Source organism: Sebastes fasciatus, chromosome 6 (genome assembly GCF_043250625.1).
Source record: "Sebastes fasciatus isolate fSebFas1 chromosome 6, fSebFas1.pri, whole genome shotgun sequence".
NCBI classification, from domain to species: domain Eukaryota; kingdom Metazoa; phylum Chordata; class Actinopteri; order Perciformes; family Sebastidae; genus Sebastes; species Sebastes fasciatus.
In genome coordinates, this window is record NC_133800.1 from 17,874,539 (window position 1) to 17,897,157 (window position 22,619).

The 22,619-nt window shown below is 42.9% G+C and overlaps 2 protein-coding genes and 1 non-coding gene across 8 annotated transcripts in view; 2 read left to right on the forward strand and 1 right to left on the reverse strand.

Annotated features, from left to right (window-relative positions):
- The window catches only part of homer1b (homer scaffold protein 1b), a 45,958-nt gene extending 38,701 nt beyond the window's left edge, over positions 1-7,257 (forward strand). For all 6 annotated transcript variants that reach the window (XM_074638167.1, XM_074638169.1, XM_074638168.1 and 3 more), the window contains 4 exons: positions 2,780-2,936; positions 3,193-3,303; positions 3,393-3,473; positions 3,594-7,257. In XM_074638167.1, the coding sequence (XP_074494268.1) occupies positions 2,780-2,936; positions 3,193-3,303; positions 3,393-3,473; positions 3,594-3,785 (541 nt within the window). In that variant the 3' untranslated portion in view covers positions 3,786-7,257. The remainder of the gene's footprint in view (positions 1-2,779; positions 2,937-3,192; positions 3,304-3,392; positions 3,474-3,593) is intronic.
- LOC141769264 (junction-mediating and -regulatory protein-like) lies at positions 6,359-22,379 on the reverse strand. The gene is made up of 10 exons (XM_074638161.1): positions 20,961-22,379; positions 17,180-17,353; positions 12,119-12,269; positions 11,257-11,426; positions 10,991-11,156; positions 10,594-10,763; positions 10,244-10,318; positions 10,051-10,146; positions 9,454-9,967; positions 6,359-9,357 (listed from the first exon to the last, which is right to left on the reverse strand). Exons 1-10 carry the CDS (start codon positions 21,780-21,782, stop codon positions 9,050-9,052), a joined length of 2,646 nt encoding a protein of 881 aa, XP_074494262.1. The 5' UTR covers positions 21,783-22,379; the 3' UTR covers positions 6,359-9,049.
- On the forward strand, positions 14,060-14,131 carry trnaq-cug (transfer RNA glutamine (anticodon CUG)). Its single transcript has one exon. It is a non-coding gene; the product is annotated as a tRNA-Gln (tRNA).
- Positions 22,380-22,619: the final 240 nt, after the last annotated feature.

Consider the following 22,619-nt stretch of genomic DNA (forward strand, 5'->3'; position numbering starts at 1 on the left):
ATGGTCTTCTGGTGTCGGAGGATGTAGGCGTCTGTCGGTGGGTTTGTGGTAGGCTTGTGTGAACGGTGCCGATGGCATACGTCAGGGTGCCACGAGCGCCTCCGTTCCTTTAGTGCTGCCATGGCAACCGCTCTGGCTCCCTGCTTCTTGAAGTGCTCTGTGAGGAGGAAGAACCTACCTGACAACGCACAGCGGTCAGGACACCAGAGGGCTGTAGAGACACCTTCAAGTTTATGTTTTGTGTTTGATAGCTTTATTGAGCCTGGGAGGAGAATTATACTTAACAATGTGAAGTAGTAAAACACAAAACAGAGGGTTGATGTTTTATTCAAGAGTCATGGTGTTTTGGCAGTGTGTACAGGTCATGTTCAAACCTCAGAAAACATTCAGAATTCAATTTAAAAAAACAAAAACTATATTTAAAACCAATTAAAAAAATAAATAAATAAATAACCTCACATCCCACAATCTGTTGTAATTGGCAAAATATTGTTCACATGAAACAGATAAAAACAGATAAAAAAAAAACAGTAACATTGATGCAATCTTCTCTACCAGATCCAGAAGTTTAGAGTATGTGATCTTTAATTTTTTTTTAATTAAATGTATTAAAAAACAGTGCAAAATTTTCAAACTGATACAAACAAGAAATAATTGCCTCTTCAGTTTAACATCACAATTAGTTCTTGCGTGACTATAAGTGCAATTCTAACAAAATTACATAATGATCTGCAACTGGAAAATATAATTAGCTAATAAAATCCTCATGATAAGGCATTCACATTGTATAAATAATCACAACATCTTTACAATCAGCAGTTCATTGATACAACAGCTAACTTACCGTCCGTGTGTTTCGCACACCTTCAGCTCTGCTCTGCTGTCCTCAGCCAGAATTGTGCTCAGGTGCCCCCCCGAGACCTTTCAGCCAGACTCGTTTAATGAAGACGAACACCAGTGTCAAAACATCTTGCACTCTTTTCTCTCCTCTAATTCTCCCTCCATCGCTCTCCCTTGCTCTCTCCGTCTGTCTCCATCTTCACATCTTGACGTCTCGCCTGCTCTCCTGCTCTGCGAGCTGGTGTGTGGGGTTTATACATTGGCAGGGCTGTGTGTGCCTTGGTGACAGCATCGCTCCATGTGTGTGTGAGTGGTTGTGTGTCAGTTAATATGTGTATGTGTAGGTTGAAATGTCGTCTCCCTCCTATGCGTCACACACGCAGACACACTTGCACTCACAGAGGGGGTGGCTGTTGTGTAAGAAGAGAAGGCGCCGTGGGAGTCCTGCGTGAATTAGATCTGGGTTTTCTCTCTTTTACACTTTACCGAGTGGGTGTTATGGCATAGTGGAGTACTGCTGCAGTGTGAGCATTTATCTGTGTGTGTGTGTCAGTGAGGGGGTGGAACAATACAGGAAACAACGTTGTTATGGGTCATACACAGACCCTTATCACTCCTTGAGCAAGCTAAGCTTCCTTTTGTGTCTTTCTATCTGTTTCCACCGCTGTGAGGAATCACTGTGAAGTACGTGGGAGTAGGAGCTCCTTTTCAAAGGTACCTGACTCGATGTTGGTACTCGACAACGTTTATGTCTCACACATTCTCCCGCCCAACTCAGTGTGAGAGACAGGGAGTGAGCATTATGTAAAGCTTAAATGAATGCCTGCAGTGCTCACATCTAACAGGGGGGATGATGCACAGCGGAAGCATTTTCCCTCCAGAAAGTTGAGTTTATACATGTATCTAATATTACACTTCAACTCTCAACTATCGAGTACCCAGACCATATGCAAGTATTTTCCCCACCAGCTATGCCTCTCCATCATGCAGTTCAATCACATTCAATCACTTTTCCCCTTATCTCTCATTTCATCTTCTCATCTGTGAGTAGCTGGACCAGATTAGGCTCCAGCCAGTCTGAGGATATAATCTCAGATTACAACTCATGTGGCAGACAGCTGCTTTCACAGCTACAGGTCAGGAAATGCCGACCTCCAACTTGAGTGCCCACTGCAGCCTTTGTCAGCTTTCTGCGCTGGTGCAAAGCAAAGATGGATGGATGGATGGATGGATGGATGGATGGATGGATGGATGGATGGATGGATGGCTGGCTGGCTGGATGGCTGGATGGAAGCAAGCATGAATTTTTGAATGGACTTCACAAGCACAAACCCAGGGGCCCAAGGGGTTGTGAAGCCCTGGGCCTCACCTGACTCAAAATGACCACTAAGAAACTCAAAATGACTACAAAGAAACTCAAAGGACCACCGAGACTGAAAACATCCACTAAGAGACACAAAATGACCACAAAGAGACTGAAAACATCCACTAAGAGACACAAAATGACCACTAAGTAACTCAAAAGATCCACTAAGAGACTCAAAACAACCACAAATAGATGCAAAATGACTACAAATAAATGCAAAATGACCACAAAGAGACTGAAAACATCCATTAAGAGACTTAAAATGCTGACAAAGAGACGTAAAACCACTAGGAAGAGACTCTTTCAGACTGGATGTCTTGATCCTATGACGGAGGGGTGGGGCCCGTTGTCTCATAATCATGGATGGATGGATGGATGGATGCTTACAAACAATAACGGTTCTGTTATGATGTGAAAAAAAATAACATTCACAACTTGATTTTCCAGAACCAGACATCATGCATTTTCAGATATACTCATCTTATATCCATAGCATGAAAACATGAGCAGGTATCATTTTATGTCACTGCTGTTTTGGTAAACTGACAGTATGAACATCCCTATTTTCTGCAGCCCCGCCATGACAAAACACTGGGAGGCTGAGCTGGAGGCACTAAAGGGGAACAATGCCAAGCTAACGGCAGCTCTGCTGGAGTCCACAGCCAACGTCAAACAGTGGAAACAGCAACTGGCTGCCTACCAGGAGGAGGCCGAGAGACTACACAAACGGGTGAGGGATGGGGCACAGAAATGCTTGCTTGTTTTCATGTGTGATTAATTGAATCAAATCAAATAGGGGGGATCATTCGGAAGGAATGGTGTGAAGTCGAGATGAGAGGATGGGAGAAAAAACAGAGAGGGGAGATGATTGTTGGCGTGAGGGAGAGTAAAGAAGAGGTAGTCTGGAAATAAAAGATAGGTCATGATTCTGTTGTGTCCATCTCTCTCCGTGAATCTAAATTGTGATCTCCATCTGGTCCTTTTAGGTGACGGAGCTTGAGTGCCAGAGCAACCAAACCCCAGTGATCAAATCCCAGAAGACTGAACTCAACCAAACCATAGAGGAACTGGAGAACACACTAAGGGATAAAGAAGAGGTGGGTGTGCATGTGTGTGTGAAAGGCCCATGCAACAACACCCTACATTCATGCTACACAGCCTTTTAATCTGTTTTTATGACCTCCAGGAAATGGAAAAGTTGAAAGAGGAATTGGAAAACATGAATGACCTGATGGAGCAGAAAGACACCCTTACCCAGAAACTCGAGGTGAGTGATACAAAGAGGCATTACATATATAGCTGCTCCCCAAAGTATCAGCATGTCCTCTGTCATTATTTACCTCCTAATGACACAAACCTGCCAACAACGCCGTGTCTCCTTTTCAAGGAGACGGAGCTGCGCGGTCGGGTGCTGGAGGAGCAGCTGCAAGGGGCCGAGCAGCGGCTGGAGGAGAACCAGGAGGAGCAGGAGAATTTCAGGAAAAGCCTGCGGACGCTGCTGGAGCTGCTGGACGGCAAGATCTTTGAGCTGACGGAGCTCAGAGACACCTTGGCTCGGCTCATAGAGGAGGCCAGCTAGAGACGGAGCTGCCTAATCTTCACAGACAGAGCCATATGATAATTTACACCCTGACAGCCACACCGATTCTACCCAACATGCCCTACCTTCCTCCTACTCCACCCACACATTAAAACTGAGACACTACACTGCCCCAATTCTGATTTTGCTCAAAAAGGGCAGCTAACACCCCACATTTACCCTGCAGGCATCAAGATCCAACCAACCGCAGGCACTCCTGTAGTTCAAGACAACGCAGGGACTACCTCATCTTGCCTTCTGATCGGCTGGTGTAGGCGTAACCTCGGTTGGATTGATCTCTCCAGACGTAGAGATGCCTGTTGTGGCACACTGCAACTGCCCCCCCAAAACCCACCAACCCACCCACACACTCTCAAAGAGTTAACTTAAGATCTGTGCCTCAGTGCCATCTGCTGTTTGACCGGGAGAGCTGCACCACAGCTTGCAGCATCACACACACACACACCCCTTTTCTTCCTCTCTAAACTGCCCCCCGAAGGGGAATGTTGAAAGTCATGTGGAAATAATTGCTGTTAAGACTCAGAGAACTGCGCCAAAGCTGCCAAATCCCCCCAAAATATTGTCCTCTAACTAGCAGATGCTTTGATCCAAAGTGACTTACTGTACAGAGAAACAGAGTCCCATGTTTGAGTTCGGGCTGCCAGCGGAGTGTCACTGGAAACAGAGAATTAAAGGACGGCTCTCAACAAATCCAGTCAGTCTTACCTATTGGCCAGGACACACAGGGCTGCTGGGAAATGAAGTTCGGTTTACTTACCCAGAGTGACTGCTATATATCCACACCCTATTTGAAACCCCACATGATAGATGAGTATCGAATCTTCCAGAGGCATTGTTCTTGCCACACAGAAATTTTAGAGGGCGTGTGCCCGTGTTAGATTCGACATGAGAATCTGTGTATCCAGACTGCTTCCACCGCCACAGACACCTGACCTGTCTTCCTGCCAAACTCAGTGTGGTGTGTGTTCCCGAACAAGGCCTGACCTTCGACATATAACGTGTGCCTTCAAAGCACATATGCGTGGACACATGTTTGTATATAATATGTGTGTGTGTGTGTGTGTGTATGTGTGATTTGTGCTGTGAGAGAAAGACCCTGTTTTTGGACATCAAGGCCCACACACACACACACACACACACATACACACACACACACACTGAGCAATACCAGACAGGCTCTATACGACACCTCTATCCAACTCTATCAGGTACTCTACTCAGTGGACTCATGCAGATAGGTCAAATGCAACTCAGCTGATCCCCCCCCTGTCCGACAGAAAGTGAACTACTGTTGACCGCGAACCTGTGTGGCAGCCCTGTCTGGTCGAAGTAGTGCATCGCGAAGGGCTTACAGAGTGTCATCTACGTGTTCGTAAATCTCCACCCTCAGTGAAGCTGGCCACAGATTTTCACTCCTCACGGGTGAATACAGAACTGTACTCAGTTTCTATTCTTTTTTACACAGGATATAACACTGATGATATAATTATAGAACTGTATAAGACAACTTTCTACTCATGGCATTGTAAATGAATGGATGGATAGCTCAAATGCAGTAACGCCCTGCAGTGGCTTATTGTTGTGTATTAACCCACGGAATAGTATCGCATAGTTACTATAGAGCATCTAGTCTGTAGGTAAACAATGAAAACCTCTTCAATATATATTAAAAATGCGTAACAACACAATGTAAACACATAGTGTTAAACGTCCTGTACCAAAACATACACTTCTGAAGCAGCTCCTGTACCGGTAAAATCCCAAAAATCTCTTTCTTTAAAATCATAACATTTCTAAAAAGCTATATTCTCACATGAAATGCTGCTTGTGTTACCTTTCGATTGAGCACCCTGTTTGCACTATGTTATTACACTGTTGTAACTACATTATATATCAAGAGATTTGCATTAAATAGCACAGCATAATTCTGTACTTAAAATATTGTAGTTAGTCACACAGGTTAATACACTGGAATAAGACCCATGTAAAGGAAGTTACCCAATTTTATTTCTTTCTGGTTTAACTTTGACAGTCGAATGACAGAGATGGAATACCTTGATATTAATGCTATTGTTAATGAATGCCTTTGTACAGTAGTGGATAAGAAGCTTTTCATTCTCCTGTTTTGTAACTTATGGTATTTAAATGTAGGTATTATTATTGTATTTAGAGGTATGAGAAGACTGGCAATATTTTTGACTATTTAAAATAATTTTGAACTCATGATATTAAAGAGGTACCTCAGGCTAATGATGTTCGTAGATTGGTGAGACTTGTGTGTGTTTACAGGTGAAAGGATATACAAATGCTGGTGAAAAACGATCAGGAGACACACCTGTTGGTGCTTCAGCCAAACTAAATCCTTTGTTGAATTCAAACAAAGACGGCCCCACCAGGCTGAGAACACACCTCTGTGAACTGAGAAAAATGCTATGTTTTATATTCAAATACAGTGACGACAGAATTCAGTGTGTGCAAATGGCTTTTGTTCTGTTCTTAAGAAAACACATTATTAACAAAATTATTCAACAGTGAAACAGACAATCTCAGAATTTGCTTCACAAGGTTTTATTCAAATGCAGGGGCAAGGTTGTATATAAAGGAAAAGGTTTGAATAAATGAAAACGACAGGACTAAAGGCAAAAAGGTATTCTTGGAACAGTGTGTTTATACACTACTGTGTAAAAACAACTGCAACATTTAATAAGTTCATTGTTTTAGGCAATCAATCTGAACTTGTTTCATCCCTTTTCTTGTATTTCTCTATATTGATATTGCACTTCTCATGTGTCTGACTGGCTTAATTAGCCTGTGTGAATTACAGGTCTACATAGGAAATGTTCAGAAGCAAACACATCGCAACAAGGTTTGGCTGGAAATGCTTTGGAGAAAAAAAACAGGATACAAACGAAGCAGTGGAATGAAATGTAAAATGACAATTAGCTGACAAACAAGCTGTGTTAAGGTTATTTATAGATAAAGATCAGTGTAAAACACATAAGCGTGTGTTTGTAAGGTCGGTCAGGTGATAGATAGTCGATTCATGGCAAAGGTGTCACATTCTAAGCCCAGTTTCCCAAAAGTTTTGAGCACATTGCTGGTCATTGTTTAGTGGAGCAACGTAAACCTTAGCATTAACATGTTTGGGAAGCCCTGATCAGTTTCAGTGACATCAAGTCAGGTAAGGTCTGGATTAAGTTGAAGTTAAGAGTCAGGTCAGGGTTAGATATCTGTCTCATGTTACATGATGAGGGTACCATGGACGGACATTGTGCTGACAGTGACAGAAGACATGTAAAAGTGCCTCAGGTAAATAATGAACTCTCTTTAGCACTGAGTTATTTTCATGCTGTATAATGTTACATAATACATCCATGCCTGTTCAATCTACATCAGTGCCTGCTCCGTGATAAATCCGTGAATGGCTCTCAAAACAAGAACAAGAGAAAAAGCACAAATGTTTCAGACGGTGCACGCTGAGGCTGTTTCAGTCTCAGAGCTTATCTCTTTGCTTCATGTTAACATGTATGTTAGCGTGAATTCCTCTGCTGCTAAGCGTCCCACTGGTCCGTCCTTCCATCACACCTCTGTGGGTCCAGTTCCACATGTTCAGTGCTTTTAAACTTACTACAGATATAATGTTTCACCACTGATTCAAAAAAAGTTTTTACTGTACAGATAAAGTGATTCAGAGTTTGTACTATGTATCATGAAAGTGCTGAAACCATAAAAAAAGAATTATGAGTAGAGGCTGTGGACTCACTTTGCCACTAAAATGTTTCTGCACATGTTGGCTGTGAGTTTAGTGTGTGAGTCCATGAGCATGTTTTCACTTCCAGCACTGTGAGTAACAGGCCTCCTACTGTGTGCTTCTGCCCACTGAGTGCAGCGAAAGAAATTAGAAAAGATGCAATAGAGGGAAGGAGAGAACGTGAATAAGATAGCAGGAGAAACCACATCCATCACGACTCCCTCACTCCCTACAGCGCTGAGAGAATCCAGCCTCCCACTAACCATCCATCATTAAAACGAGCACGACCGGTTTCACAGCTCTGCGACTATCCCACGTATGAAGATCGGGAATCACCAACCACATATGCCCACGCTTTACATAAGATGACTGACACTAACCATGACCTCCACCCCGCTAAAGAAACTCTGTCGCTCTGCAGGTGACCCTTCATCTAATCCTCTCCCACTCTAGTTGGCAGGCTTCTGCTCAGAGATGTTGTTTCGGCACCAAATGATAAACCTACTGTGACTCTCCATATCTCCCACCAGGCTGGCCATATGCTGCGGTCGAACAGATGGGTCGATACATATTCCCTCACCCAGAGAGATGGTGAGAGTTGGGGGGTGGTGAAGGTCGGAAGAGGACGAGAGTGGGGGAGGGGCGCGAATCTGGTGCGACAGACTAACGGATTTACAGTCTTTCTGCAGTGTCCGACTAGACAAGCAGTGGTCCTGTTGGACACTAACACACCCACATGTGACAGGACAAAACCAGCTATGCAGCATACAGTAGTGTGGTTCAGTCATAGTACACTGGTTGAGTAAAAATAGAAGAGAGCATCAGCAGAAGAGTTGGTGTCAAGGTTTACAATCTGGACAGTAAATCCAGTTCAAATCTCAGTGGGAACTTCTTTTTGTTTTTCAATCTCCCACATGACCCCAAATCATCGACCGTACACATTACCTATCTGGGTTACAGGTACAGTCTCTCATTTCTAATGCTTTGGGGTTAGTGGATAAAATCACTTACCTCACAGCACTAATAGCTTTCCTTATGAGGTTTTTAGTTTCACAAATAACTGTCAGTGCAGTGTGTTGGTGTAAAATGTGCTGTTTCTGAATGTTAATGTAGCCACAAGAGGCCAGTGCAGAGCATTTCAACATTACAATCTGATTACAGGAATACAGCAGAAATAAAAACACAAATGATGTCCTTCATGATGGTGAATGTAATGTGAAAAACAAATGAACAGGTTGACCATAGACCTTTGGAGCGTTTGGTGAGTTGGGTGATATTCAGTAAGACTCAGGCCTTGGTATAGTCACTAGGTACATGTGTGACTGGGCTGTGTGCTTGAATGTGAGTGAATGAGTAACTGTGTGTATGTATTTGTGCGTGTGTGTGTACAGTACAACGCAGCACTTAAAAGTGCAGTACAGTACAGTGCGTGCAGTGCCAGAGGGTGCAGGCATCTGTGTGCGTGTTATTCTTTGTGTCTGAGCGTCAAACCCTAGCTTTCCCAATCATGGCTGCTCAGCCCGTCGTCATCCGAGTCAGAGTCTGGTGAGGCCTCCTTTATGCGGCGCAGCGCCTCATGGATGCTCCTGGTCAGGGGGTCGGTGGAGGCCGGGAGCTCTCCCTGGTCCTTTCTCTCTTTCCTGGGAACGCGCCTCAGTTTGACCCCCTTGCGAATCTGACACAGGATGTTGTTGGGGTCTTCATCATCCGTGGAAGTAGGCAGGGACCGCTTGTCGACCTTCCTCAGGTGGAAGGTGCCTCTCTTCAGGGAGGCCAGCACCTCATCCATGGGCGAGCTCACTGCATACAGGAAGAGAAGAGGCAGACAAACTGTGATTGGCTACTGCGACTTGCTAATCTAATAGAGCCTACTATGGTACTAAATGGTTCCAGTACCTCTTGTGCTGTGGGAGTCAAACTCGGGAGTCTTCCTCAGCTTTTTGCGGGCGCTCAACAGTTGGCTGCTGTCAAAGAAGCGAGGGACAAATGGACCGAGCGGGGAGAGGGAGAGCTCTGCTGCTGCATTCTTCCCCACAACCTCCTGCCTGTGTCGACCTGGGCTCTCAGAAGGCGACAGCTCCTCTTTTATTGGCAGGGGAGGTGGAGGGGGAGGTGGAGGAGGAGGGGACATGGGAGATGCCAGTAGTGAGGACAGGGAGCAGGGAGAGCAGGAGGAATCTGCGGGACTGGGCACAGGCAGAGGAGGAAGGGATGCTGTGAGCACCGTGACGGGCTGAGTGGTGAGCGTGGAGCTGGGGTCCGTCTGCACACTGGTACTGAGACACAGCGGGTGGCCCTGCACCTGGACACAGTCCACACGCTCATCCCTCTCACTCCTTCCACGCTCTCTTCTCCTGGTGTGGGCCACGCGCAGTCGAATGGACTTCAGAATCACCTGACCTGGGTACCGCTACAGAAAAACATAGATGGTGTCAATCAGTAAGAAAAAAATGAAAAAAGTTGAGATATATATATTAATAGGAGGGCACATACTTGCTTGAAAGTGCGTAGTCTGTCCAGAGTTCTCTGCCTCTCCTGACTAACTCTGCTGTTCTTCTTCTCCTCGTCTTCCTCTTCTTCATTGTTCAGCTGAAAAATATGGAGATTTAATGGAGGAGAGAGTTACTGACGATGCTTTGCAGGTACAAAGTTACTTCATTATATAAAAAGCATCTACCTGTAAGACCTGGTGGGATATAGAGTCCTTGTGGATGGTTTGACGTTTTTGCTGTTTCTGAGTGTGGTTGGTTACACAGATCTCCTGCAGAAAGGCGGGAGGAAAACAAACATCAACACACTGATCCAAACAGCCTCATACATACGTGCCAATTCCAATTCCAGTGCATATTTCTAGCTGTTTCTGGTATAAGCAGAAGAGCAAAACAGGGTCATTTCCGCTCGGATATGAAGCCCAATCAAACAAAATGCTAAACACACTCCGTTCTGTATATTGAATAGTATGCACTAACAGTATGTAGAATCCAAGATACACTTCAGGAATGAAAGTAAGTGTGAATGTGAGTAAGGTGTACACACCTTTTTGTTCCTCAGATAGGAGCGCTTGGCAGTAATGCGCCCCCTTCTTGCCTCCAGCTGTCGAGCGCTGACCTGAAGTCTGCGCAGCTCTTCCCGGTCTGCAGTATCATTCTCTTTTATATCATCTGCACTTTCAAAGGTGTCATAGTATACCACCTCATCCTGAAGCTCTGAAAAACATGTACATAAATATATAGACTTGTGTGGACACAGGTACAGGTCTTTCATGTGTATGACAGACACTACACACCAGTAATGTACTTGTAGCAGGTTCAATCACAGCTAACAGTCCAGAACAGTTTGTGTCTTGTCTTTAAAAATGAGATAATGCATCTCATTGGGCTTATCCTGTAAGCCAAATGTATCCAAAAGTAGCCAGTAAATTCAGCCCAAATACCTGAAATCTGTCTGCGAATGCTGTCTAGTTGAGCGGTGAGGAGCAGCTCCTCACACTGTAGTATGTCAGCCTGGATGTCGTACAGTTGGAGCTGGCGCTCATAGTACTGTGTCTCCATGTGGTCTAAGAGGGCCATGGCGTCCTCAGTGCTACACAGACTCTGCATCTGAGGGGACAAGACGAAATTCACACAACAAAACTGTGGTTGTTTGTTTATGTCTGTGCATATGTGTTTTTTTTTATGGTGCTGAGTGTTATTACCACACCTCTTCTCGAAGTGTGTGTTTCCTCTGCTCCAGACAGATCTCCCTGGCTCTCTGGAGCTGCAGAGTTTCCTTGGCGACAGAGTAGCGGAGTGTCTCCATGCGCTCCACTGCTGCCGTCCATGAAGATTTACCAAACTTACGCTGGTCCACCTTCATACGCTCATACACCCCTACACAGACAAACAAAGAGCAACGCACAGGCGGCTGAGTGACACCTCCACACAGTTAATGGTGACGTGTTCTCACGTGAAAGTGAGTCACCAACACGATCAAGTTCTCCTCAGACAACGTGAGTGGGCATTTCACCCACACTTTCTTTTCTTAATATGATGACTAATGTCTCACAGGAGTAAAGCTTTATTACAGTAATGTAGAGGGAGACATCTATTGGCCACATTTGTACATTACAGCTTCTTTCACTTGAAGCCACTCACTTATCTGATTTTTGATCTAATAAGTGTCGGATCATAAATGGACCAGTCAGTAGCGGAGAAAAACTGGGATAAGCAGGATCACGTTGTGGAGTAACCCTGCACAGAGACAATCTGCTGGCAGAGCGGTTTGATCAATAGGTTGTCCTTGTTTCCTCCTGTCCCTGTCAAACCATGGCTGTCTGCACTGCCTCATTAATACCAAATCACATTAGCCCTGGCGTTCACAACCACACACAGGTCAATAGCAGGTCAATGCCACTGCTGTGTGTGTGTGTGTGTGTGTGTGTGTGTGTGTGTGTGTGTGTGTGTGTGTGTGTGTGTGTGTGTGTGTGTGTGTGTGTGTGTGTGTGTATGTGTGATTATTCAAAGTCATTCCTCTGCTGCTTTATTGACTTGACATTGGCAGTGACAGTGATGGCATACTGTACCTTTCTGAGCTCTGGCAGTGATCTCAAAGTATTTGATAGTAAACTCCTGGATGTTGAGGACCGCCTCCTTAGCTTTCTTCTGCCAATCAAAGTCCTCCTTTTTTAGAGCTTCAATCCGCCTTGGACCCAAGTAGTCATTCTCCATGGAAATCTGTTATGAGAGGATGAAGACATATTTGTTACAACGACCGGGCTCGGTGAGGGAGTATGAAAATGATTTATCCTGTGAAAAAATAAAAATAAATTCTAAAAAACTAAAAATATATGTACACCCTGTCATACAGTATATATTATATGGAGATCATGGTATACAAATGGTTTCATCTGAGGTGGCACAATAGAGCCGATGCAGTCTCACTAATACCGGGCAGTTAGAGGCACATTCATAAAAGTCCATACCCAGAAGATGCTGTATACTGCTTCATTTGAGATTCACAGGTGGTTTGAACCCAAAATGTCACACATTACTGCCACAAAGTGGCAAGAGTAAATGGGCTTGATGAGGAAAAAAAGAGAAAAAAAAACAGTGATAGAAATGTTTTTCCTAATAATACATAGGAGTCATTAGGTGGTGGTTTACATGACAGTACAGTTCATCTCCCCTACACATGTTGACTAGAAATGTTGTCTGACTTAACTGGCTGCATGCTATGAGGAACAGGATAAACTAGAAATATGCGTTCTATCTCAATGGTTTCACCGGAGAAAACAGGCCTGGAGAGGGAGCCACACTCCCACACATGGAAGCACTGACATTATGCAGTATTTTTACCATTTGATATAATAATAATTTCACCATTTATAAACACATAAACAACCAATTAAAACCTGTAATATTTACGCGGACAAAATTCCTCACTGATCAACACGGAGCAAAAATCTGAAAAAGTATGTCACAGAGGAAAACAAAAGGCGCCTGTGCAGCACAAAGGAGGAAAGTAAGCAGCAAAGGTTACAGAGCTGCATCCATGTCTGACCCCAAGTAACCTCGCTGCACCTCAGCTCACACTGCACTACTCAGCAGTGCACCAGTATCATTTACCACTGCAACTTCCTGCTGTCCTGTTGCCGGTGCTCATTCCTTGGATTTGATTTTTTTCTGCCTTGCTACACATAGTGTAATTTTAGACCTGTTGGCTTTACATCTGATGATTTGTGGTACTGTATATGTTAGTGAGCAACCTTTTCCATTAAAACCTACCATCTAAAAATGAACTTTAAAAAACATCTATCAGCTATTAAGATATACTGTTTGGCCTTGTTTTGCCCTTGTGAATGCACAAGATTCAAAAACTGGCAAGGCTGATGCTACTCTCCATCAATATGCTACCTCATTTATAAGCGTGGGATTCATGATTGTTGTCAATATCATCCATCCATCCATCAATTATCTGTAACCGCTTATCTTACTCAGGACTGCGGGGAGGCTGGAGCCCATCCCAGCAGACATTGGGTGCAGGCGGGGTACACCCTGACCCAGACTATCACAGGTCTGACACATAGAGGCAGGTTGTCAATATCAATACTTATCATATTTTCTTTGTTAATCTTAAAGTTTGTCATCAACATTTCATCTTATTGTCTGAAAGAGCAGAATCCCCTTTCTCCTTTCTTTGTATTCAATGACCATCTTTGTAATTTGTCAATTGAACATCATTCATTTTTATATACAGTGACTGTTTTTCAGCTGACACAATACAGCTTTATATAGATTATTATGTATTATATAGAGTCTTCCCTCTCTCCTTATATCACATAATACTTTTTCACTATTAGATTTGTAGATTTATTTGAAAAGGCAATTTGACTAAGGCAATTCAGATGAAGAAGAGCAACAGAAGGCCTTGCTGTGCCTCAGCTGCAGAAACTACAAGCTATAAATAGACCCGGAAGAACAAGTTCAACTTTCTATCCCCCCTACTTCTGTATTTGCTCACAGGAGGTGCCATGGTGTAATGGTTAGCACTCTGGACTCTGAATCCAGCGATCCGAGTTCAAATCTCGGTGGGACCTGCAAGTTTTTCATGTACTTTGTCCTCTTATCTGGCTAAGCCTCTCTAGGATCCACTGAGCTGATGTTTTAAAGAGACTGCAGTAAAAACCAAACAGTGTGACAGCAGAAAGGGAAAGAGCAGGCGGTGGCAAAAAGAACTGTGCAGTGAACAAATGATCTGAGTTGACTGTCAACTTTGACCTGTTACCAATATAGTGGGTCAAAGTTGGTCATAAATTTCCAAGATGAAAGTGAGAGTTGCATGTTCAGTATGCAAGGTGGGAAATAAAGGACGTACTAGAACATCCACTCAGTAAATGAGCTAATAAATAGGCAGTAACAATCAGTAGCACTATATCATATCTCATCATGTCATACATAGTTAACTCAGCAAAATAATATATTGTTCAATTATGCAAACCAAATACAAAGGAGTTTATCATGTAGGAATCAGATTTTAAGTAGTTGTTTGCTGCTATATTAATGTTCAGAATGTCGTATAGATAATCTTTATTACTTCACACTTAAATTGAATTATTTCCCTTTGCTGTTATAATAATTCCGCCATCTTAACGAAGGACATAACACCCTGCTTACGTTCTTGTTTTTAGCAGACACCTAAGGTGTCTCACCTCCCAAGTAAAACTGGAATTAAGAACAATTATTCAGCCACACCTTAACGGAAACGTTATCTAACTCTGCCCTCCATCTTTCCATTTCTGCTGCATGCCTGATGATCAAGTCAAGTCAATTTGAAAAAAAAAAAAAGATCCCAGTGTCAGCACCGTATCAGCATCATCCTGTACCTGCACCTATAGGACCACACACAACATGACTTATTCATGTCTCTGCAGGAAATTGGAGATCCATGAGGCTCCATTCCAGCTCACAGTATGTGACTCAACTCCCAACTGACACATCCCACAACCGTTTCAGATACTGTGGAAAAGGAAAATCTGACAGGAAGGCATTCCCACCAAAGGTTGGGAAAAGCTTTGTGCTTGTACTAAATATACTGTATATGTGTCTGCTTGCTTCTTTATTGATGGATGTTATGTAGTAATGTGATACTGAAGTCTTTTTATTACTGATGGGAGTCAGCGAGCTAAATATAAATGTGCCATCAGCACTGCAATAATTATTTCCACCTTTCCATCATTTATCCATTCATCAGCCTCCACCTTCTCTTTGCTATAAGATACATCTCACCACCACCCCATTGCTTTACTAACCCTAAGGCATATTATCAGAAAATATATGAGAATTTATTTTTCATAATGCATCCCAGTCAAACATGCACATACACACTGATGCACACAAAGAGCAGACTCTATTTCAAGAGACATGAGAATTTCCTCTGACCATCCATTGTGTTTTATGACCGTTATACGTGTCAGTGCCTGTAGGGAAATACAGAAATACATCACTGAATCTAGGCCCATTTGCATTGTAGCTAGCTTCCCACATATGCTAGTTAAGCATAGTGTAACAGTGTAAATAAATAACTTATGTGTGTGGTTAAATTCCTGTTAAACTACCAACCATGTTTTTTCTTTTGAATGAGGAAAGTTTCTTATAATGTACTGTAAGAAGACTATGGTAAGGCAATAGGAGTTATTGACTTTTGTCATTATGAATAATTGCTGTTGACGGTAACTCACTTTTCCATAGCCTAGATTAAAATGTTTTTATTTCTTATTTATATTATTGTAACCCTTTTGATATTAACAGTGTACCACTATATGATCACAATACAGTTGTTCAAAATCTAAAACCTGCAGTCAATCCTGTGAGACAGGTAGTGGGAGCAGATTCACCTTAGTCATCAAGGGGAGGAGTTTAGAGAAGGGGAGGCTAGATAAAGTCTGAGACCATGCTGCCACACCAGAAAATTGTTTGTACAAATCCCTTCGTTTGAGCCCATGCTGCCAACCTAGTAAGTTGTTCCACAATGATTTTGATAATTTGTTTTAGACAACATATGGTTTATGTTCTTTGAGTTATTTCAACATATTCTCTTTCTTAATTTAATGTGTGTATCCACCTCTTAATAGATCCTGGTATTGTTCTGGAGCAGTGTAATATAGGCCACTGACCTGTGAGCTAAAGTCAGACCGAGTAAGTACGGTAATCTGTTAATTTTGAGAAGAAAGTGATTGTGTATTTTGTCAAATGGTATTAACTTATGTTTGTTATAATTAGGTTCCGGATGGAGAATGTTATTTCACCCTTAAGAAGCTGATGCATTAATAATGTAAGATGGCTACGTACCTCTTATTTTAATCGTGATAAGCATGGCAATATATTTTCATTTGTTCATTCATATTCAACATCCATATCGTCATCCATTATCCATCCTTCAACCTCCACCCATTATCCTCCCTGAATAAATGGTTAACTGGCTCTTGGATCCTGGTGTTTAATGTGCATCCCAGCTAGAAGTTCAATGGTCCAGTATTAATACTCTCAAACAAGGCAACAATAATCTAATTTAGGTGTAGATTATTACGTCTTTTTTTCCAACAATATAAGAGTAAAACACAGTAGGAAGGGAATCCTATGCTGTGGTTCAAGCAGGAGCAAACATCTGACCAACTTTGCATTCATGCTGAGCAACTGTGGTTGTACGAGTGTCCCATTGTTACAGAATAAACTACTCTGACTGCTCAATCCATCCCGGCTCCTGTGAAGTGTTTGGGATAACAGGCAGAACAAGATAGAGAAAATCACAATAGCATCTGATGAAATTTGTTATTTTCTTCTGGTTGGAAGTTACCAAAAGTATACACAATTTTGTTTTCCCTACTGAAATCAGCTGGCCATCTATTTGTATGTGAATATATACGGTGTACTTGTCAGTGGAGAAAGTTGAGGAGGCTTGGTAGAACGCCAAAGAGGATTTGGTCAACGGATTCAAGCTCAAACTCTGTAAGGACCTAATTGTAAATATGAGACAAATCCACCCAAAAATATGAAAGACGCCTCGCCATCTTCTGTGGAGCTGCCTCTTAATGTGCACACATGTATTTACACTTAAACTGTAAACTTTTACTGGTGCAAATTGTTACCTTGATCTGCTGTCTGCGTAGCATTGCCAGTTCCCTCATGTCTCTGAAGGGCTGCAGCAGGTACTGGTACAGCTGTGTGGAGGCCTCCAGCAGTCCTCCATAGGCCTCATCTTCCTCCTTGTAAACCTCCAACAGCTCCACCATACTGTCCATGGTCTTGTGCTTCTCCAGCAGCTGCATCATATGCACACACAGGAAGTTAATTTTGTCATTGTCAACATACAAACAACTTTCAGAATATCAGAACAGATAAATATTTATAGCCCCTTTTATAATATACGTAAGGCCTTGTTAATAAGGCATCCATTGTTATCCATATTGAATGTAGTGGGGAAGAGGGCTTCCAAAGAGGTCCAAACAAAAAACATTAAGACAGTTGGAAGCACCTTGAGTGAAAATATATATATATATATATATATATATATATATATATATATATATATATATATTCAAGTGTCTCTTATGCACAAATCAGAAAAAAAGTGCATATTGAGCAGAGGGCAAATATACTATAAATGGTTGTAATGTACAGTAGATGTAATGTGTGTTTACAATTGTTTGTATAACAGTGTGATAATTAAAGTGTCAGAAAATCAGTTAACCCATCACACATATACAAAGGCCAGAAGACCATAGTTAAATACATATTTTAGTGTCAGTCAGCAGTGAACAGACACTTGCACCTCACTGAGACTAAGAGGATACTTTGTGTAACTGTAAATAATAGGAGTCTATATGAGTGCGGTCTCAGTGCTCAGACCATGGCTGAGCGAGCAGTCCTTTCTGCTGCTGGGAATAAGATCAATACACACACATTTTTGCTAGACTGAACAATCCTGCAGGCTACCAGCAAGCACCGAAATAGCCATTAGTAACTCAGCCCTCAAATGGAGTGGGAGGATCAATAGGCCAGTGTGAGTGTGTCTGTGTGAGTGTGTCTGTGTGTGTGTGTGTGTGTGTGTGTGTGTATAAGATCCTACGACACAACAAACTGTGACTGTTTGAATGAATTACTGTACAGAGCATTTGCCATGATGAAGAGCAACTGAATAAGATAAGTAGCTCTTCCTTCATCTTCAGGGTGAATACACCTTCAATCAAACTGGAAATCCCATACAGTGATGGGCATTTATTGAAACAGTCAGAACAAAATGGTTTGGGCTGGTTCCTGCACATTCTGTGAAACTGATGGCTTAGCTGTTTGATGTAGTTTGCTTATGAAGGGCAGTAAGGCAAAGCTTTGTGTCTGTTTTTCTCTCTTTTTTATTTTGAGTGTGTGTGTGTTTCTCAACTGTGAGGGAGTGGGTGTGGGACTGACTGGGTGGAATGACGTGGGTGATATGTCTATGCTGCTCACAGCCTCATTTCTCTGGCAAAAGCAGAGCAGAAAGGACACGCCTTGGCCAGAAAGTCATACAAACATCAGTATACATGGATGTATTCTCTTGCCGCTTTCTTACTTTTGCAAAGACAGTAAATACAAGCACATATAAAATGTATAATACTGTGTCCTTGCTGAGTCACGATCAGTGTATTCTTAAAATAGTGTAATGTTTTTCTTACTAAATAATTGTGATAAATAAAATATATACTCAAAGTCGATGTACCCCTAATGGCCAACTCTTCCATTAATGCTCTTCTCACCCGTTTCCTCAGAGGACTTCTTGCACTCACTGGCTCCATAAGTCAAGGCTGCATTAATCTAACCCCATTGATTAGTAGGGCAATGTGAGAGCCAGTGAGTATCAATATAATGCTTGTTTATATTAAGAGCAGTTAATCAATAACTAGCTGCTGCTGATGTGTAAGAGGAGCAGGTCTGGAGTGTGTCTGGATTATGTCTCCACTGTGTCAAATCAAAGATCCTTTAAATAGTGATGCTAGTGTTTGATTATGTTATATACACATCGTCAAAAATTACAATTATTTCCTGATACAAAGATTTGTCCATAAATATCCCTGCATTTTCTGCTACGTGTTCTCACATTAACAGTACAAGAACAAAAGAGACAGAGAAAGAAATCTGATATATAGCATCTGATATTACAGTAAGTGACTCGATATCATTAAACATTTAAATATAGTGTAACTTGAGTCTTTATATATAAATAACCAAGAAAGACCCACTAACAATGATGATACTCTAAATAATGACACTGCAACTAACAGTAGGCAAAGTCTTGGTAGCAACTCGCCCCGTTTGGGATCGTCTCATCTACTATGTAGGAGACAGTCCAGGATAGTTCCCTAGAAAAGCTGAGATTTATGCTTTATCAGAAGTGTTTTCCAAAAGTATTTTTTCCTTTTACAAGAAAAAAGACATCAAAGATGAAGACTTACTGGTTAGTTTGGAAAATGCATGTCTGGTGAACCGCCCCACCTCCGTTTAAGAGCAGCACACAGCGGTTTCCCAGAGCTTTTCTCTGGAATCACCTGGGACCGTCTCCCACACAGTGAATGACACAGGGTTAGGTAGCAACCTGTGAGCAGCAGTGCTGTCACAGAAGATGACTTTGCTCATTACATCAACAGGTTCATTCTAAAAGAAAAGAAGTGTGTGTGCATGCTGACTCTCTCAGCTGTGTAAGCAGCAGACAGCAGCCATGCTGAGAGTATAATATTCCACAGAGGACTTGCGTACAGTTGCAACCTAATTTTACAAAGTATTCCTCCTCCTAGCTCACCAGCTCGATTGCTCTTTCCACTGTATTCTCTCTTTCATAGGAATAAAAGAATAATACACTAATAATACCCTCTCCGCTGTCTCATCAGTCTGCAATTGTTTAAGGACAGGACTATATATTTTTGTCTCCCCTTTGCTTATGGAGGTTACATTGTGGTATGCCTCGTTTCGTACTGTAACTTCTGATGACCTCTTTTTTTCCCTCACAGGCCTTAATTGGTCTGAAAGCTAACCTTGAATGCAAGTTATCTTTTATTGTTGGGTTTACCTCATAAAAGTCCACTTGCTGAGCCTACCTTAGATGGCTCACATATATCAATAGAAAGAGGTTAAAGTCCACTGAAACCTCCATGCAGTTTCCTGACTGCACAGCCACTCATTTTTTAAAATTGATTATGTGTATCTACTGGATGGTCCACACATCTGCAATCAGTGGAGAAGTACTTACCATTTTAGTCTAAGATGAATCCTCTACTTCTTTTTGTGTCTGTGTTGACTATGAAGATCATAGTGACATAGTATCATAGTTTATACCCATAGTTTATTGGTAGAAACTCATAGCCTTTTCTTTATACAGCATTGTTTTGTACGCAGTTGGATGCAGTGTAGTAAATACCCAGCCAACATTTGTATGTGGGGCCCGTGTGGGTAGTAAATGGGCTGAAAAATGGGCAATATATGGGATTGTCCGCGGGTTCCATAATGGCCCAATGTCAATTGCCCACATGGATTCCATGCAGGATTACAATGGGTGTTATATGGGCCCCAACTGGGCAACATACCCAAGACCCATATTGGTCCCAGTTTTAAGTTCTATGTGGGAACTACATGGGAACTACATGGGCTGAAATATGGGTTGTAAGTGGGTTTGTCTACAGTTTCCATGTTGGCCCCATGCACTAATTTTCCAGTATGGGAAATCCCATAATCTTCCCATAAATGGCAAGAGCATCACACTTCCTCATTACCATTTTGATACAGACTCAAGCAGTCCAGTTGGTCTGGTCAGCAGAGCAGAAAGACAGTTGTCCAGATGTGCAACTGTGTGATTGTGAGTTGCAGAGAAATACTATGCACAGAAAACTAAACTCATCTCACCTCTTGCAGATGTTTTATTGCACGGTTGAGCGTCTCCTCGTACCCGGACTGCCTCAGCTCGCTCAGGCTCTCATAGTACTCATCCGGGTCGTCGTTTTCCGTGAACAGAACTTGCGAGAGGATCTTCCAGCCGCACGTATCGAGCGCGTGGCCCAGGTACATCTGTAAACTGTAGCAGAGCTCGTCCATCTCGGTCTCCGGTACTTCAGCCGGGCCGAACAGCACCGTCCACATCCCGGCCGGTTCCTCCGGGAACACCGGGAGACAGGGCTCCAGGTCCGAGTTCACGGAGCACAGCAGCTGGTGGACTGATCGGAGGTCCTGGAAGGAGAAGAGTCCGGCCCAGCTGCAGTCCTCCCTGCTCAGACTGTCCAGCTCCTCCAGGTCCAAGCTGTCCAGTGATGGAGACAGCTGGTCCTCTTTGAGTGATCTCAGCACCTCAGCTTCAGGACTAACAGGAGATGCTGCAGATTTCATCACAGTTTGCATTTTAACAGGACTTGGTTTTGTCTTTGAGCTGCAGCCTTTAACCACACTGGCTCCTCTGCTGGGGCTCTTCTTAGACTCCTTATCTCTGACGGGACTTTCGAGCCATTTTGTTTTGTCCCCAGCATCCAGGCCAGTCGCCTCCATCTCCATCAGCGAGTCCCTACCAAAGCTTCTCCTCTGCACCGTCCTGTCGTGACACGTTATGGCAAATTTACCCTCCACTTCATTCCAGGCGACGATAAAAACAAATTTATGCTTTTCCTTCTCCTCAAACGCACTGGGGCGCACGGCCACCCACCCAGACTCCAGATTATCCTCCATGGTGAAGGACATGTCTGCAAAGTGATGGAGCAAAAATAACAACACTGCAACCTATGTTGGCACTACTGTTTGAGAGTCGGATGCAGCCTATTGAAACTGTGTTGCAGCCTATTGAAACAGTGTTGCTGCGTTTACCAAACACTGTTTACTCTCTGAGGATGTTTTGCCTGCAGGGCTGCTATCCTCCTCCTGCGCTCAGGCGGATGGATTTGGAGCAGTGCGATGTCATTTCCCATCTCTGGCCCAACCTGCTTTACACTCGGATGTCCCGACTTCCTATTCCTCCAGCAACCATTAAGCTTTGCGATCATGCACGACTCGACTCTGACACATAACATGCGACCGTGTGTTTACCAGGTCCTGTGGTCGATGCGCCTGTCAGCTGTGCTCCAATTATTCTCTCTTCTCATCATAAAGTACCAACAGGGCGTGCATCGTTCAAATGCAACAGACATGAGGCCGAGAATTAGTGGGACAAATGGGTTTGTCCAATCGCACTGTCTTCAGAAAGGTTATAGCATCGTCTCCAAACTCACAACATCACCATGTTTTCTTCATCGTTTTGGCCAGCAGGACCACATAAGCAAAATAATAGCGTTGGCTTCATGAAAAATGGGAATTTCCAGAGACTCCACTCGAGCAATGTCTTAGTGGGACCGTTTTTTTTTTTTTACATTTTCACCAGCCTTCACCATTTTTTTCGCAGTTCGTAATCCGTTTAGTACCGTATCATTACAGTCTAAATGGAAAGTAAGCCACAATTAAGCTGCAGAAGTTTGCGAAATACTGCTAAGAGTAGATTGAAGTTCGTGAATCCGAGGAGTACATAAAGGCAACATCTCAACTTGA